Source organism: Sarcophilus harrisii, chromosome 2, assembly GCF_902635505.1.
Source record: "Sarcophilus harrisii chromosome 2, mSarHar1.11, whole genome shotgun sequence".
Classification (NCBI taxonomy): Eukaryota; Metazoa; Chordata; class Mammalia; order Dasyuromorphia; family Dasyuridae; genus Sarcophilus; species Sarcophilus harrisii.
In genome coordinates, this window is record NC_045427.1 from 373,360,653 (window position 1) to 373,378,611 (window position 17,959).

Below are 17,959 nucleotides of genomic sequence, written 5' to 3' on the forward strand. Positions count from 1 at the left end.
AGTTTCTCTATAAAAATTTTTGTCTCAAAAAAGACCTGCAAGTTTTATGAGACAAGTAGCCGAATATGAATTAATAGCATTTATAAGGCAATCAAAAAAGAAACAAAAACAAAAAAAACTAATGTACCCTGGGCTGCATTGAGAGGCATGATGTCCAGAATGAGGGAAGTTAGTCCTACCTCATTCTGCCCTTAATCAGAACATAGTTAGGGTATAGTTCTTAGCTCAGGATGTCACCTTTTATGAGACACATTGATAAGCTAGAAACCATTCAGAGAATGTTAATCATACTTTTAGAAGTTGAGGATATTGGATATTTAGCCTCGAGAACAGAAGTCTTTGAAAAAACATCTCCAAGTATTTAATCAGCATCTTGTCACTTATTCTACTTGGCCTCTGGAGCGGAATATGGGAGTTAAATTTAGGTTTCCTTTGTAGTAACATTTTTCTAACAAAACTGCTATTGACTGTTGACTGCTGGCTCCTGGCCTTGGTATCAAAAAGACCTTCTGTAACTTACTCTGTTAGTGTCCTTAGGTAACTTTAAAGACCTGACAATTTACCAAAAGGTACTGATCTGAATCTGAATTGTTAAAGGAAATTCCTAACTTGGAGGTCCCTATATTGGAAAAAATCCTTGATTTCACCAGTATAGCATAGTTAAAAAAACAAAAAGGATAAAACAAAAGTTCTCCAAAAGTGGAATATTACTTCCATAGAGGGCAGAAATAATCCTTGTTGACGGGGTATGAAGAAAGGTACCGCTAATAGATTGTTGCTAGAAGTATCAATTCTGCTATCATCCTGGATTTGGAATTAGGCAAAGACATTGAAATGCCCATACCCTTTGTCCCTAGAGATTTTCTAAATAAGATTGCTTATTTGGAAGATCTTTGTTGGTGTGGGAGGAGTTTTATTTAGGTGTGTATTGTGACTAAATGGCCTTCATGGCCCTTTCAACTCTTTAAAGATTCTGTGATTGACTCCTTTGGGATTGTTGGAGTTAATTAGATAACAAAAGCTTTGGGTTTTTTTAGGTTTGTGACTTTATATGTGGCCTTTTTTTTTTTTTTTAGGTTTGTGACTTAAGAATTCGCCTTCATTATGTGATAAATGAACCCCCCCCCCCAAATGCCTACATATGAATCACTTAAAATGACCTATCATTAGTGTGTTTAAAATGAATACAGGATAAACAAAAAAATCTGATGTTTTCTAATTGATTTGTAATCTCTGTGGCATAGGTCAAAGAAACTGTCTGTCCCAGCTTCAGTTGTGTCCAGGATAATGGGAAGAGGTGGATGCAATATCACTGCAATACAAGATGTCACTGGTGCACATATTGATGTGGATAAACAGAAAGATAAGAATGGTGAAAGAATGATCACAATAAGGTAATTATGGAAATGATTCTACCTGTTGGGGGGGGGGGATATAAAGACTGTATTTATATAAGATGAGAAGCTTTTTTGTTTGACTAGGACAGTTAAAAAACTTCCTTTAATGAATAATATTTTTCTGTTTATTTTTAATAAAAATTTTCAGAGGTGGCACAGAGTCAACAAGGTATGCAGTTCAGCTTATTAATGCTCTTATTCAAGATCCTGCTAAGGAACTAGAAGATTTAATTCCAAAAAATCACATCAGAACACCTGCCAGCACCAAATCAATTCATGCAAATTTTTCTTCTGGAGTAGGTACTACAGCTGCTTCAAACAAAAATGCTTTTCCATTGGGTGCTCCAGCTCTTGTAACTTCACAGGCAACAACACTATCTACTTTCCAACCCACCAATAAACTGAATAAGAATGTTCCAGCAAACGTACGTTCTTCTTTCCCAGTTTCTCTTCCTTTAGCTTATTCCCATCCTCATTTTGCCTTGTTGGCTGCCCAGACTATGCAACAGATCCGGCATCCTCGCCTACCTATGGCCCAGTTTGGAGGAACCTTTTCACCCTCTCCTAATACTTGGGGACCATTCCCAGTGAGACCAGTTAACCCTGGAAGCACCAATAGTTCTCCAAAGCATAACAGTGCAGGTCGCCTACCTAACCAAAACGGAAATATTTTACAGTCAGAGTCTACTGGACTATCTGCTGCCAGTTGTCCTATCACTGTGTCTTCTGTAGTTGCTACCAACCAACCTCTGTGTGTTACTAATAGCCGGACTCCTTCATCAGTCAGAAAGCAGTTGTTTGCCTGTGTTCCCAAGACAAGTACCATGGCAACAGTGATCTCTACTGTGACAAGCACCTGTAGTTCTCTGCCTTCTGTTTCCTCTGCACCTATCAGCAGTGGACAAGTTCCCACAGCATTTCTTCCCTCTAGTGCTCCACAAACACAACTTTCTGCACATAAAACAGACTCTTTCTCTACTATGTCAACTCCCAAAGAGAAGGTGTCCACGCAAGACCAGCCTGTGGGAAACCTGTGTACCCCATCTTCAGTTGCAAATAATTGTAGTATCTCTGCCAGCAACAACCCAGGAGCCCTAGAAACCCGCTCTTCTAGTAGTCCTGCTCCTCTCAGTAACACACAGGAGGAGGTACTGCCAACAAACATATCTGATTTAAGTCCTATGTCATTGCCTTTTGCATCTAACTCAGAGCCTGCTCCATTAAGCTTAGCATCTCCTCGATCAGTTGCTGCTGATAATCAGGACACCAATAATTTACCTCAGTTAGCTGTACCAGCACCTCGAGTTTCTCACCGAATGCAGCCTAGAGGTTCTTTTTATTCAGTGGTACCCAATGCAACTGTACATCAGGATCCGCAATCTATTTTTGTTACAAATCCAGTTCCTTTAACACCACCTCAAGGTCCACCAGCTGCAGTGCAGCTATCCTCAGCCATGAGCATTATGAACGGTTCTCAGATGCACATTAACCCAGCAAATAAATCTTTACCACCTACTTTTGGTCCAGCCACACTCTTCAATCATTTTAGTAGTCTTTTTGATAGTAACCAGGTGCCAGCTAACCAGGGTTGGGGAGATTGTCCATTATCTTCACGAGCTGCCACAGATCCATCTTTCACTGTTCAGTCAACTTTCCTGAGTAACTCCGTTCTTGGACACTTAGAAAATGTGCATCCTGATAACTCCAAAGCACCAGGATTCAGACCACCTTCCCAGCGAGTTTCTACTAGTCCAGTTGGTAAGTTTTACTACCAGCTAAATCATCTCTACTCAGTCTTGATCAGCTTTTATTTCTTTAGATGATACTGCCTCTTTATATTTTTCCTGACTCTTTAACACTAAAGTTGTGCCCTATTTACAGATATTTCCCTGTGTTTTGTATAAAATGACAATTTTGATAAAGGGCTCAGGCGTGCTTCAGGGAAAATTCACAGCTTGCAAACATTTTCCATAGCCTCTGAAAATTGGATGCAACAAAGTAAGTTATTTGTGATTTTAGAGCAGATTCATAGCATCCTTTTTTAACTTCCTATTCCTGTTAGAAAGCATTTTTAAATTCATACTTCTCCTATTAGCATAAAAGACCCTCCTTTTTGATATTTCTTTTTTTTCTTTTTTTCATAATCCTTTTTGCTGGGTTTTCTGGGCAAAAACACTGGAGTGGTTTGCGTTTTACAGATCAGAAACTGAGGCAGAGTTAAGTGACTTACCCAGGGTCACACAGCTAATGTCTGAGACCACCTTTAACACAAAGTCTTCTGACTCCAAGTCCCTTGTTCTATTCACTGCAGCACCTAGTTGGCTCTCATAAATTTATACATTTGTTTTTTAAAAGGCTTAAAGTGGTTGACTGTTCTTTCTGTATGCTTAGAAATCAATCGTTGAATTCACTCCATGAAAGAATTGGGTGAATTACAATACCAGTGTCAATTTTGAACTTATTTTGGAAAACTTAGTGTTTTTATGAGATTCTGAGCCAAAATAAAATGTATTTTGTAGAAATAAGAATGGCACTTTTTAGATTATGGGAAAAAAATTGTAGTTGGTGAATGTAATTTAGAAATGAAATCATTGGGGGAGAAAACCAGTTGAAGGATTTGACAGTAGTATTTATGCTATAATCTCTGCTATCTTTTTACTGATTGGCTATATTGTTTAAACTGTGTGTGTAGTAGACTGGGATGTTCACCTTCCTCAAGTGAATCTGTTGGTATGACATTAAATATACTATACTTAAAAATTTGGAAGTACATAATAAAATCCAAAATATACACAACACCTTAAAAGCTCCAAAAGATGGTTCTAGTTTTGTGGCTTCATAATGAGAAAGAGATAAAGCTGGTTAAATTTTTGGGAACTGGCAAAAGATTTTGGATTGCTCTCAAAAGACTATTAAAGCAGAAAACAAGATAAATTAAAGGTTCTGTTCCTAGTGTTGAGGTTATTATGATCACATCAGTGTGATTTAGTATAAATGCCAGTGGACTTAGTGTTCAAGAAACATGAATTTGAATCTTGGCTCTGACACTAGCATCTTGTGACCATAGGTAAATTAGATTCATGCCATATCAGTGTTATCACTTGTAAAATGAAAATAACATTTGTACTGCCTGTTTCGCATTATTTTAAGAAAAGTTCTTAATTCACTTTTAAAATGCTATAGAGATATGAGCATACATTTAAAATTGTAGCTTGTCCTCCAGAATGATGAGAAAGAGAGTGTGTAGTTGGAAAACTAAGTTGGGGGCGGGGGAGGGGAGAGCAACTAGTTGTGGTGCAGTGGATAGAGCATGATCTGACCTCAGACTTGTGCAAGTCACCTATCCCCATTTGCCTCCAAAAAAAAAAAAAAAGAAAACTAAGGAGGCAGGCCCATTTGGGGGAATTTTTGGTAATTTACAGGTTTTTCACAAACTATCTTTTCTTAAAATGAACATAGCTATTTTCTTTTTCAAGCCTTTTCACCTGTTCCCCAGTAGGTCTTTCATAATATGTAATGAAATATAAGAAAACTAAAATTCACCCTACAATAAAATACTCTTGGGGAAAAAAAGATTTTGAGTCAGTTTATAACTTCCTAATTTTACTGCCACAGATAATCTATTCCATATTTGTTTGGTTTAATGGCATCTTTCCTCATCAAACTCTTCAGGAACACACCACTAGTCTTAAGTACTCATTTCTGGAAGGACACATTTCTGTTGGGTAGAGGTAAAAAACTATACTCTTAAAATTTTCTTCAAAACATAGAGGTTAGAAGTTCCATTAAATAGTGACATGGATGCTGCTTAGTCACAAGTTTTTCTTGTGCACTGACTTTAGGCTCATAACATCTTAGATCTCAAGATAGGAAAGAGAGGCCAGCTCTCTTGTTTTTGTAGATGAGAAATCTGAGGTCCTGGGAAATGAGGTGACTTGCCTCATGGTCACACAAGTAGTAAACACAGAAGCAGGATTTGAACCTAGGTCTTGATGCCAAAGCCTAGTGATCATTCTATTGTACTTTTCTGCCTCCTGTGATTTTTACCATGTTTTTTCTTTCATTGAAAGTTAGGAAATTAATCTAGATGATTAGTTCATTCTTAAGCAGTCATTCTTTTCTGATGTATGTTTAAATATGCTTCATCATGAGCTGTTAATATGTCATAACCATAATTTTGGCCTTAAATGTGTATTTTCCTCCTTAATGCACAGCTGATCACTGACCTTTGGAAACACAGAGAACATTATTGAATGGGTTTTTAATAAGTATTGAATTAAAGAATTTTTTAGCCATTTCAAGGAAGCTCTTCCCTTCCATATTACTTTTTTTTTTTCATAAAGCTTTAGATTAATAGCAGGAATGTGCTTAACATATATTGGATTACTTGCCATCTAGGGGAGGGGATGGGGAAAAGGGAGGAAATTTTGGAACACAAGGTTTTGCAAGAAACAACATTGAAAAAACTATTCATGTATATGTTTTGAAAATAAAAAGCTTTTTAAAAAATAAAGTTAAATACTCTAAACAAAATTTCAAAAAAAAAAAAAAAGATTAACAGCAGAAACTATTTTAATAGTATTTTATTTTTCCAAATACATGCAAAGATAGCTTTCAACAATGAACTTTGCAAAACTTTGTATTCCCAATTTTTCTCTCTCTCTCCTCCTCAAGTCCCCTCCCCTTCCCCTGCCCCAAGACCGCAAGCAATTCAATATAGATTAAACATTACAGCAGGAATTCTTTATCTCCTTTCCTAAAAGAAAAGTAAGGCTTCAAGCTTGAAAATCTCAACTAAATACACATCTTGACCATGCTTTCTTTCAGGATTACCATCCATTGATCCATCTGGCAGCTCCCCATCTTCTTCTTCAGCTCCTCTGACAAGTTTTTCCAACATACAAGGAACACGGGTTTTTCTACAAGGTCCAGCACCTGTTGGGACTCCGAGTTTCAACAGACAACATTTTTCACCCCATCCTTGGACAAGTGCTTCAAATTCATGTAGGAATTTTGGGGAGTTGATTATGAAAGTTTCTTAATTTATTGACAATTAAAGAGAATTTTCTTTAGAATTAAGAAAACCATGAGACTCACGGCCACCAAAGTTATTTTACAACACTTTTGATTGATGCATTAAGCACCGTGGAAAATTGTTGAACTAACTGGTCATGGTAGCATAGACCTAGAATCCTTACTATCAGTAAGGCTGAGACTGGTGGATCACTTTGTCAAAGGAATTCTGTCATTCACTAAGTTTGACACTAAATATGGTGAGCCTCTTAGAATTTTGGGTGGGGTGAAGCTTCCAAGTTGCCTGAGGAGAAAAACTGAGCCAAGTCAGAAATAGAGCAGGTAAAAGGCCTCCTTGCAGCCATTATGGTTATAGTCTGAGTGAGATAGAGAGACTTAGTGTTTAAAAGAAAAGAAGAAAGAAAATACTCATATTAATCTTCATATCTTGAAACATTTTTATTGATTTTGTGCTGAGTAGAACAGGAATCAGTTAGGTACTTTTACAAAGGACCCTTTGCAGTATATTGAATAATTTGTTAAATTTGATCAGAAACTAAAAATTGTAACACTGTCCTGATCTTTGTTTTTACATTCAAGAAAGTTGCATAAATTTGATTCTTTTTCTTAGTCATTGCTAAAAGACTATTATGTTTAAAACCTTACAAATTTAATGAATCATAAGGTAGTCAGTAATTTAATTGCCATTTTTGATAGTGCAAAGATTTAATACCAGGAAAAAAATAACCCATCTTGTTTACAAATCAGTAACTAAGAAGTCAATTGAAACTTTGTAATACTTTTTAATACTTATTCTTATTTTAAAATGTAAGCATTTTCAGTACTTATAATCTAGGGCAAGGATGAGTTTTAGCTCTGAAAGTAACTAAATATTTAGTATCTTTCTTTTTCTTGCTTTCATCTGATTAGCCTAGGAAATTTTTAAGCTACAATTTTTAGTATTCTTTGAATTTTATCCAGAATTATACATAGTCTAAAACTGTTTGTAGAATCTTGCTCTGAGAAACTAATTTTTTATCTTCTTTAAAAAAGCCAGTTTCATCATTGTGTTTACTCTCCACTAGCACAAATCTTTTCCACACCTTTACAAGTTGTGGTTGGAGGGACAGTTAGGTGACACAGTGAATAGAACACCAGCCCTGAAGTCAGGAGGACCTGAATTGAAATTCAGCCTCAAACACAACACTTTTGTAGCTGTATGATTTTGGGCAAGTTACTTAACCCCAACTGCCTTAGCAAAAACAACAAAAACAAAAGACAGTTTTGTGAGGAATATTAATAATCTTTTTGACAATGTAACTTTTCCTTATTTAACATACAAACTTGTCTTAAAATACAATCCATTACTGGATACTATACTCATAAATATTTATTGTTCGAATTCCTTTAGCATATAGAAACTTTAGCATTCCAAAACCTAGGTTCATATCTCTACCGCAGTAAGACATTAGAGTAGGATTTTGATGGAACAATTCTCTTCGAAAGTTTATCAAATATTTACCATAACTAGTTTTTATATGTAATAAAACAATAGAGAAATATTTTGCCACCAGGTGACTCTCCTATTCCATCTGTTTCCTCGGGATCATCTTCACCCCTTTCAGCTACTTCTGCACCACCAACATTGGGCCAGCCAAAAGGAGGCAACCCCAGTCAGGACAGAAAGGTACCTCCCCCGATTGGAACAGAGAGACTTGCTCGAATTCGACAGGGAGGCTCTGTTACACCAACGCCTCTAGGAACTAATTTCACAGCACCTGTTGGACATAGTGGTATCTGGTCCTTTGGAGTCAATAGTGTGTCAGGTAAGATTGTCCTATGTTCTATAAAGGGAGTAGCCCAAGTAAGACTTTTAAAGCTAGCAGGAAATTCTTGTGGTAATAGAGCTCCTCAAGTCAGGGTTTCTTAAATATTTTCCACTGACAAGCCCTCTTTGCCTAACAAATTTTTTACATGAACTCCAGATGTATAGGTATATGAAATAAGTAAACAAATCAAATATTTACTGATAATAAATTATAATTTTTAGCAACATTCCACATTCAGTTATGAGAACCTTTATGAGGTTGTGAACCACAATTTTAAGAAGCTAGGCTCTTAAGTGATAGTATTTTAGAGATGTCAACATTACAGCTGTAATTTGTTACTTAAGGTATAGCTGTAATGTTGATGAGTATTGAAAGCACAGAGCACAGCAACTAAAAGGGATTAAAGTATATTTCCTTTTCCCTTAAATTAATCTAGCTCCGAATCAAACCTTAGAGCCCTTAAGAAGACCAATTTATGTTGCTGAACACATCTTTTGAAGAGGCCTCATGGCAATTACTAGAAAGATTATTCATAAGAATTTCCTCAGTTTTCTTACTTTGCAGACTAATCAAGCTTCTGATATAGAACAGTTCTTTTTTTTCAAAGAAAAGTCTTTGATCAAATTAATAACACATAGCCCATTTCTAATTCTTTCCAGAAGGCCTTTCTGGTTGGTCACAGCCTGTGATGGGAAGTCACCCATTGCATCAGCAGCTCTCAGATGCAGGCACCTTCTCGCAGCACCAGCCAATGGAAAGGGATGATTCAGGAATGGTGGCTCCTTCTAACATTTTCCATCAGCCTATGGCAAGCAGTTTTGTGGATTTTTCTAAAGTAAGGATATAAAATTTCTTGAATATGGAATTGTCCATATAGACCTCTAGGAAAATCCTAACAAGTTTAAGGGTAATTTTTGTTTGTTGTGATTAAATATCCCTTTCTCTGAGATGACATAAACTCAGATTTTGCCTGATAATTTTGCTTCATTTAGTAAGCAAGCTATATCTTTCAATATACCACAGGCTTGAATAAATGCTAGTTGACTGGGTTATTAGAAGAAACTTATTTTGTGGAAAGAGATGTTCTCTCAGGAATTATAATGATAAAGGACTTAGATCTTGATACCAGAGTGCCTGGATTTAGATTCTGACTCTGCTACCTATTCCCTGTGTGCCTTAGGTAAATCAACTTAGCCTCTCATGACATAATTTTCCTTTATCTGGAAATGAATTTGGTCTAGATGATACTGTAAGTCCTTTCTAATTCTAATTTTGTGATCTTTTGACCCCAAATTTAAATAGCTTTTCAAGTTTATGAAATATTTTTTTCCCATAATAATCTTATGACATCACCCAGAGAGAGGACTTTGGGGACTAATGTGGATCACAACATAGTATTTTCAATTTTTTTGTTGTTTGCTTTTATTTTTTCTTTCTCATTTTTTTCCTTTTTGATTTGATTTTTCTTGTTACAGCATGATAATTGTGAAAATATGTATAGAAGAATTGCTCATGTTTAACATATATTGGATTACTTGCTGTCTAGGGGAGGAAGCGAGGGAAAAATGTTTTGGAAAACAAGGTTTTGCAAGGGTGAAAGATAATTTTTAAATTATTCATATGTTTTGAAAATAAAAAGCTTTAATAAAATAAAGAATAAATGAGTAAGTATGAAATTTAAAATAATAATCCTTTGAAGATAGATTATTCATATTTTGATTCTTAATAGGACTTATCTTTTTTTCTTTTCTCTTTCCAAGAATGCTTCTACCACATATATTTGGACTATTTTATTTTTTTGTATATATGAAAAAGATTTCTGGGAATGATCTGATAATTGGTAAATTATTTCCTGATTATAGATATTTTGCTTTCTGTTGTGTAGGGTCTGCCAATTTCCATGTATGGAGGTACCATAATACCCTCACATCCTCAGCTTGCTGATGGTCCAGGTGGCCCTCTGTTTAATGGACTTCATAACCCAGATCCTGCTTGGAACCCTATGATAAAAGTTGTCCAAAACTCAACAGAATGTACTGATGCTCAACAGGTAAAAAAGAAATTTAATTCTTTCTCTTACCTTTCACATTTTTTTCATGTTCATTTTTGACTGTAAGACATTCAGCACCAAAAATCATTTTTATCATCATGCTGCCTTAGTATCAATCCACTATTACTGTGTTTTAGAATATTTTCCCCTTGGTGAAAATGATTGCTATTAAATTTATATTTTGTTTTATAGATGTATAAACATTTCTAATTGGAATTTATGATTTTTCCCCCTTTTCAGATTTGGCCTGGCACGTGGGCACCTCATATTGGAAACATGCATCTCAAATATGTCAACTAAGTTAGAAGGTCTTTTTCTCTTTAGCCTTGTTTGGGAAACCCATGACCTTGGAAAAACCCTGGGGATTTTTTAAAATGTGCCTAACTAAGCAATTTTCTGTGTGGGCTTTAACAATGGAAACTTGATTGCCCATTGTGTAAGAACAAATCGATTTCTTATCCAACTGATTCTGTTCTCCAGTTAGTTTAGCCATTTTGAACTTAAAATCAGATGAACCTAGTGCTTTTGGCTAAACAGTACTGAATGCTACTTGTCTGCAGAAGAGAACTAGATGATTACATGATTTCAACCTTTTAGGGTGGTAAATACATGTATAATTGTTTACATACTTAAAAGGAAAAAAAAGTTGAGTAAATTTCATGTCGTATAGTGGCTCTACTTTATGTAGCCTGTATTAATGTGAAATATTTACCTGAATATTCAATAAAAAGATGAACAGTATCTGGAAGTTGTTTGTGATCTTTTCATATTTACTGCATATTCACTGCTGCTTGAGCAATTTCATTGTCACTTGGATCTAATTGGGGAAATCCCTTAAAAATCAGAAGTGCTATACCTTGAACTCTGAAAAGAGAGAGATCTTTTTAAACTAGTTTTTCAACTTGTTCACTCGACTTAGTAACTCTGATCAGTTTGTGAGCCATAAATACCATGGTCTTTTCATCAAGTGAAAGCAAAAACCCTGCCAATGGAGCTTTATTGATATAGTCATCATTTTGGTACATATGTCCAGAAAAAAAGGATTTTTGAGTCAGATGATGTTGACCAGTTTCAGGCTATATTAGAATTGTGAACATCAGGTAATTTACTTGTGCCTTGACTTGTTTAGTGGGGTGGGCTCTGAGCATATTAGCACCCCTATATGCAAGTGAAATTGTTTATATAATGCCAAAAATCTGATGCAACAGTATGGGAAAGCATTAAAGTGCTAAATAGTTCAGTTGTATATTCAGGTTTAGATACAAGCAAATTTTCTGCTGCTATAGAGAGTTTATAAAAAGACATTACCTGAAAATAATTTGGAACGTGGAGAAAAGTCACACTTAGATCAATAGGATTGGAGGGAAAAGGAAGGAGAAAGAAATAATAGAGAATAAGAGAGGGCTGGAGGAAATCAAGTTTTAAAAGACGATGCCTCTTTAAACAGTTCTTTTATATGCTGTGAATCCTGAAAATTTGGGTTGCTCTAATAATGTGGTTTTTCCCTGCCCTAACTCTAAAATGCTTCCAGTCTGAACACACAGTCATACTTTATACCATATAAAATTAAAAGCATATTTTTAATGTCAAACATGCCTCTTTTGTTTGTGTACTAGAACACTATGATATTCTAGCTATCAAGCAGAACTTTTTATTGGACTTAAAAAAAATTTTTTTTTTCAGATTTCAGATATAGTTGCTACCTCTTCAGCTATTTTTTGGTCAGAGAAGTCATTCTCAAATTTCTTTAGCTTGAAAGGTTCTTTGAAATTCATGATGTAGTAATATGTATTACCTATTTCCCTTGTTCCTACTTGCTACTTTAAAAAATTCTAGTACAACTCACTAGAATTAATGGAGAAAGTATTACAGCTTCAGATTAGAAAGCTAATGAGGAATAATAAGTGAAGTATATTTGCTAATAATAAACTGATCTAGCATAAATAACATTACAAAAAGCTATTTGGTGGACCCCTAATTTATTTCCCTCCTCCTTAGGTTGTAATTACTGGAAAGTTTTGAGAGAAAGGATCTTTAAAGTTAAAAGTGCTCAATTTTTTTTATCAAGACTACTATTCTATTGAATCTAGTCCCCAAATTAAACACACTGCCACCTCCACTACTGTCATTCTATCACTCCCAGTCCTCCCTTTTTACTAATCTCAACAGTATATAAAATAAACTGATCTTTTGTTCTTAATATTGTCAATTGTCTCTTCTTAATCACACATCTGGAATGAGTATATTTGTTTATGGAATTAATGGAAATTCTCAGGGATTGTACAGTGAAATATTTTGATTAATTAGTATTTGATATCTACTGTCTATGATGCATCTTGTAGTAAGAAACTTAATATCTACTGTCTATGGTGTATCAATTGCCTTTTCATAAAGCATTCTTCCTTCTAGTATTGGTATAAGTACAAATGGTACACCATCAGCTAAGCAAATGGGAAAAGGAAAAGGTAATGGGGGTGCTGCAAAGTAAAGGTTAAGAAATTTCATATCCCATAAAACAGTCAACAAATATAGCAACCTAGTCTTTGACAAACCCAAAGATCCCAGCTTTTGGGATAAGAACTTACTGTTTGATAAAAATTGCTGGGAAAATTGGAAACTAATATGGCAGAAACTAGGCATTGATCCATACTTAACGCCGTACACCAAGATAAGGTCAAAATGGGTTCATGACCTAGGCATAAAGAATGAAATCATTAACAAATTAGAGGAACATAGGATAGTTTACATCTCAGACCTGTGGAAGGGGAAGGTCTTTATGACCAAAGCAGAACTAGAGATCATTACTGACCACAAAATAGAAAATTTTGATTATACCAAACTGAAAAGTTTTTGTACAAACAAATCTAATGAAGAAATTTCATATCCCAGAGAAGCTTCTTGAGTTTGTTCATTTGTTCGTTCACTTAAAAGCCAAGATCCATGTTAAAGAAAGTCATCTGCCACCAGCACTATTGTTCCTTCCTAGGTGAATCAATGAAGTTTTTCAGAAGTGCTTCAAGCCAGAAACCATTCCCAGTAAGGGTCAGGTTGGAAAAAGGAGGAGCCAGTCATTTCACAGTTCTCATCCAAACAAAATAAGTGGATGTATTTAGTGATTGTGACCTTACTTCATTTGGTTAAGACCTTTGGACTGTGTTATTATGTTTAGGCAGCAACACTTAGGCCTCATCCCAGGCCTCTTCCATCATGAAAAATATGGTTTTAAGTATGATTCCACAAAAATCCCTGGTTAAGTCACTGCTGATGCTTCTAGTCACCTAAACTACTTGAGAAGGATTTGTTCCAGATATTATTTTTAAGTGCATATGCAAGGAAAATTTATCTGACCAACCTCTTTGATTATGTGAAAATAATTTCACCTGTGAGGAGTGCAAGAGAAGAATAGAACTTGGAAATATACTTCAAAATCATTCCTCTTTAGTGATGGAAAAGGGGATTTTTCACTAAATTATAATGATTGCATATCCACAGAACTTTTATTTCCATCAACATTTCTTAAGAAACTGTTCTGTTTTGCTCCAGAAGGAGGAAGTGCTTCCTTCTGGTGTCAGGTGTCAAAAAGGTGTCAAAAAATTATTAGATAATAAATGTTAAGGGGGTTGGAGATAACTTTTTGGAAAAATGATCCGGAACTGAGGCTACTGTTGCATTATTGTCTGTTTCCTTTGACCCTTGCAGTTCTTCAGACACAATAAAAAGAAGAGCAGGATAAGGCAAATGATGAGGAATGAGGACTGAGTTCAATCCGAGCAATTGTAACTTTGCCAAAATCCTTTGCTGTCTTTGGGGCTTTAAAATAAAAACTAACATAAATGTTATAAGGGAAAACAAAGTGCTTTAAGAGGGAGGTCAGGAAGGTGTACATCTCACCACCATCATCATCAAAGGAGAAGCCTTTACTCTTGGTATGAATGGCAATCAGTTTAGTTAGTTGGGCATTTTCCCTTGAAGCCATGGAATGTCATTGAAGCGAGAGAATGAGAGTGCCTTTAAAATAATACATCACTGGGAGTATTTAGGTATTCTGTACAGGACCAAGAACAATTTTTCATCTATGGAATCAGTTCTCAATTCCTTCCTTGGGTACTACTACCACCTTCCAAAGCCTTATAGGTTTGATATCTGATTGTCCAAAATTAGATTATTTTCCTCAGGGAGCCTCTTGGATTAGGTTATCCATACAACTTTTTCCCCTACTTTTGGTTAATTGATGAGATAATTGATAATTCTTAAAACCTTACACATTTCTTAACTACCCATACCATCTTCCTTACAATGACAAAGTATTTAGTTAAAACCCTAACAAACTATGCATTATTTTGAGATTTAAAAAATTTCTAAGATCAAAATAAAAGCAATAAGGGGTAAATGTGGCACCCAGCTTGGACCCCACCCTGGGAATAATGGCCCCACCCCAGTGGATCCTGACTGTTTTGCCTGAGGGCAGACGTGGTTTCTGGGCTCAGTGTCCTCCTAGCCACCAATTCGCCAAGTCCACCTCTACTAACTGCCCGATCCCAACAGGGATCCGCTGCCTAACTGCTACAGCACCGTGCCCGGGGGCACGCTGAACGCCACCACCCCGGGAGGTTAGCCGCAGGGATTGGGTTTAGCAGAAATGAGCTATTATAGTTTGGGAGGGTCCAATTGGTTGGAATGCAGGGGCTAGAAATGTAGATAGTAAAAGTGGGCACCGGGCTAAGGGTGGACACGCCATCCACTCTTTTTGGTGTGGTTCGGGGAAACAAAGTATTCAGACTTCGGAGCTTAGTGACCTGTCTGTGCCCTGAACACTCTTTCTGGAAGCATATGGGAGGGCTCAGCTCTCTGTTCGCTCTCTTATGAGACCGCCGGAGTAGAGGGTAGCGGTCCTGGCTGTAGACTCCTAATCAAGGACCGTGTTTTCTGCCCCAGCCCATTTCCCACAGTCTTCCAGATGAGGCAACAGTGTTGGGCACTGCAATTGGGCGATCAAGCCTGAGCTTCAGATCTCTGCTACCAGAGGCAGGCAGTGAGTTTGGCCTTGGGACTTAAACCTGGGGCCCTCACTGAAGCACCTCAAAGTAAGGTAAGCTTGCTGGTGCCAGGGTAATCTCTTTAACTTTACACCTCTTTTCTCCCAGACTCCTTGCCAGGGCTGTGAAACAAGAAGATTGGTCAGTGAGGGTCCAGGGACCCAAAAGAAACATGTTCAGGTGGGGGCTGCCAGGGCTTCAGATGGCTGGCAACAACTGCGGGATTAGTCAGAGAACCCAAGATCCTAAATTGGATTGCTGCCCAATTCCTCCCAGGGGAAATCGAAGGAAGGGAAGGGGAAGGAAAGAAAGGCACAGGGCATTCTAATATACTACCAGCCCAGCCAAGATCTCAGGCCGAGACTTTTAGGAATTTAGGACCCTGGTGAATACTCATTGTAAGAGTAAACGGTAAAGAGATTTTAGGCCCATCTTGGAATAGCCTCCCTATTGCTTACAGTCAGACTAAGGAGCTTATTCTCAAATCCTCTGTGCTTCATGCTCCCTACTCTCACCCTTTCATCCCATATAGTACAAGGGTAGGAAAAAACAAACCCCTCCTCCATTCTACCCCCTCCTTTGGAAAAGGGATTTATCCTATGAAAAAATTGTGTCAAGTACACATTTAATACCTCCCTTGGTATTATGGAAAATCTTATTTTCCATGATAACAAAGATACTGACCTTGTGAAGTTGTATTAGACTGAAAACTACTAAAGCAAAGCTTCCTAAACTGTCCCATTTTATATATTATGGGTTATGTAAAAATTTCTCAGGTGGAAAGGGGTGGTGAGGTTTAAGAAGCCCAGCATTAGTGGACAGTAAGACACAAGTGTGCAGCTTTCAAACATTGCCCAGGTGGCCCAAATTCCTCCTTTCTCAATCCAAGTGTGAGGGAGGGGAATGCTTCTCTCAGCGTATGCACACATATTATCCCAGCACAAAAACATGTTCCTTTGCAGGAAACAATTTGAAGCTGAGCCCTGTTCTAGAAAGGAGAGGTGGTCATGCACAAAAAGGCATTAGTTATTTTCATAGAACTAAAGATGGAAGCATTTATCTATACCAGTCTCTCAGATAAGGAAACTGATGTCCTAAAAGATTGGTTTTTTTGTTCAGTTATTCTCAGAGGCAGTTTAGGAAGAGTTGGGGTTTAGGTAAGGCACTACAGTTCAGTTCCATAGAATCCTGCTCCCAACTTCCATGATTCACTCCCTGCAGGAACTAGGATCATCTATGATGAAAAATTTCTGCTATTATGCAAAACCTTGTCCATTGCCTGGACACCACCTTGCTACCTTCCCCCAGATCCCTGAGGTCACTGTCCCATCAAAGGCCAAACTGGAGGAATTAAAGGAGCAGAAAGAAATTGAAGAAATCCCAGGTAAGGAGGCATTATGGGAAATATTAAAAGTGTTATGCACTGGTAACTTAAAAGTTTCAGAGAGAAAGAATTAAACTTTATTAAAAGACCCCTTTGTGTTCACCATGGATTATACACTTCTGCCTTAGCTATCTAGCTGTAGTGATAGTGTTTAGGAGAAAATAGGAAAAAAAAATTTTTATTAGACATTAAAGAACTTTAATAGTAGTAAAAGTTGCCCTTACAAAAAAAAAAAAGTGCAGAAAACTGTCCTCCTTTTCAAGAACTCAGGTAGTAGAGAGGCTAGTTCTAAGTGAGGTCAGGGTTAGTCTTAACCATAACTACAGAGCAACTTCTAGCTAAAAAGGGAGTTCCAAGGGAAGGAGGCAGAGGCAAGGTGGCTTAATGGTATGGTAGAAAATCAAGGCAAAATAATTACCAGGGTCCTCTTTCACTCCAGATGAGGCACAATTTGAACCGGGCAGCTGACCTGGAATACTTGACCTTGTTAACACAAGAATTATGTTCCAGTCCCTGTGTGTTACTGCTATGTGGCTTTTACCAAAAGAAGCAGGGTCTCAACTTCCCCAGTCATGAGAAGGAGTTTATTTTTGGTGGCTCTTTCAGTCTTTCAAAGTGATTGAGACCAAAGTGAGAGGAAGGGCAGGTTCAGATATGGGCTGTGAGTAGAAGGTGCTAATTCTAGGAATGGAGGCTATGTGAATTTGGAAGTTCCTTGTTGAACCTTTAATATTCAGTTCTTTCTCTTCTTCTGCACTTGGGCGGATTGTGGGATTGGATGCTGCAACCCTGTCAATGCTTAATATAATGAAATTTTTCCCCTAGGTCACATTTGTTTTCTTCACCTTATCCACATTGCTTTCTTCTGAGGGAGAAAAGACATTGCTGTACTACCTCTGGTCATCCTGAAGTCAGAATAAGTAATTCTTGTCCCATAGAATTCTGCTTCTAAGATTGGGCCTCATTCCAGCTACAATCAAATGAAGCCAAGGGTAAGGAGCAAGGGCCAGCAGGAGTGGTACTATTAAAGGGCAAGAGCTTGGCACCTGCCAAAGGTTCAGTTCCAGGAAATAGCCTTCCCCATCTGAGCCTCTACTATAATTCTGTTCTAATCCCTACCTGCTATTTTAATTTGGGACATCTTCCCTTAGGCAAAGTCATTTGGGGGTCTCCTCCTTTTGGGATCATTATCACAGAATGTTAGTAATGGAAGTTTCTGTAAGAAACCTATATGAAGAAAAATTTTCACC

At 37.0% G+C, this 17,959-nt stretch overlaps 1 protein-coding gene across 9 annotated transcripts in view; it reads left to right on the top strand.

The window, feature by feature from the left end:
- The window catches only part of LOC100933962 (ankyrin repeat and KH domain-containing protein 1), a 134,404-nt gene extending 123,374 nt beyond the window's left edge, over positions 1 to 11,030 (top strand). For 6 of the 9 annotated variants that reach the window (XM_031953391.1, XM_031953397.1, XM_031953394.1 and 3 more), the window contains 7 exons: positions 1,245 to 1,394; positions 1,546 to 3,155; positions 6,225 to 6,401; positions 7,985 to 8,236; positions 8,899 to 9,074; positions 10,125 to 10,289; positions 10,530 to 11,030. In XM_031953391.1, coding sequence (XP_031809251.1) covers positions 1,245 to 1,394; positions 1,546 to 3,155; positions 6,225 to 6,401; positions 7,985 to 8,236; positions 8,899 to 9,074; positions 10,125 to 10,289; positions 10,530 to 10,589 — 2,590 coding nt within the window. In that variant the 3' untranslated portion in view covers positions 10,590 to 11,030. The remainder of the gene's footprint in view (positions 1 to 1,244; positions 1,395 to 1,545; positions 3,156 to 6,224; positions 6,402 to 7,984; positions 8,237 to 8,898; positions 9,075 to 10,124; positions 10,290 to 10,529) is intronic. The other 3 variants (XM_031953393.1, XM_031953396.1, XM_031953392.1) reach the window with 2 other exon arrangements.
- Positions 11,031 to 17,959: the final 6,929 nt, after the last annotated feature.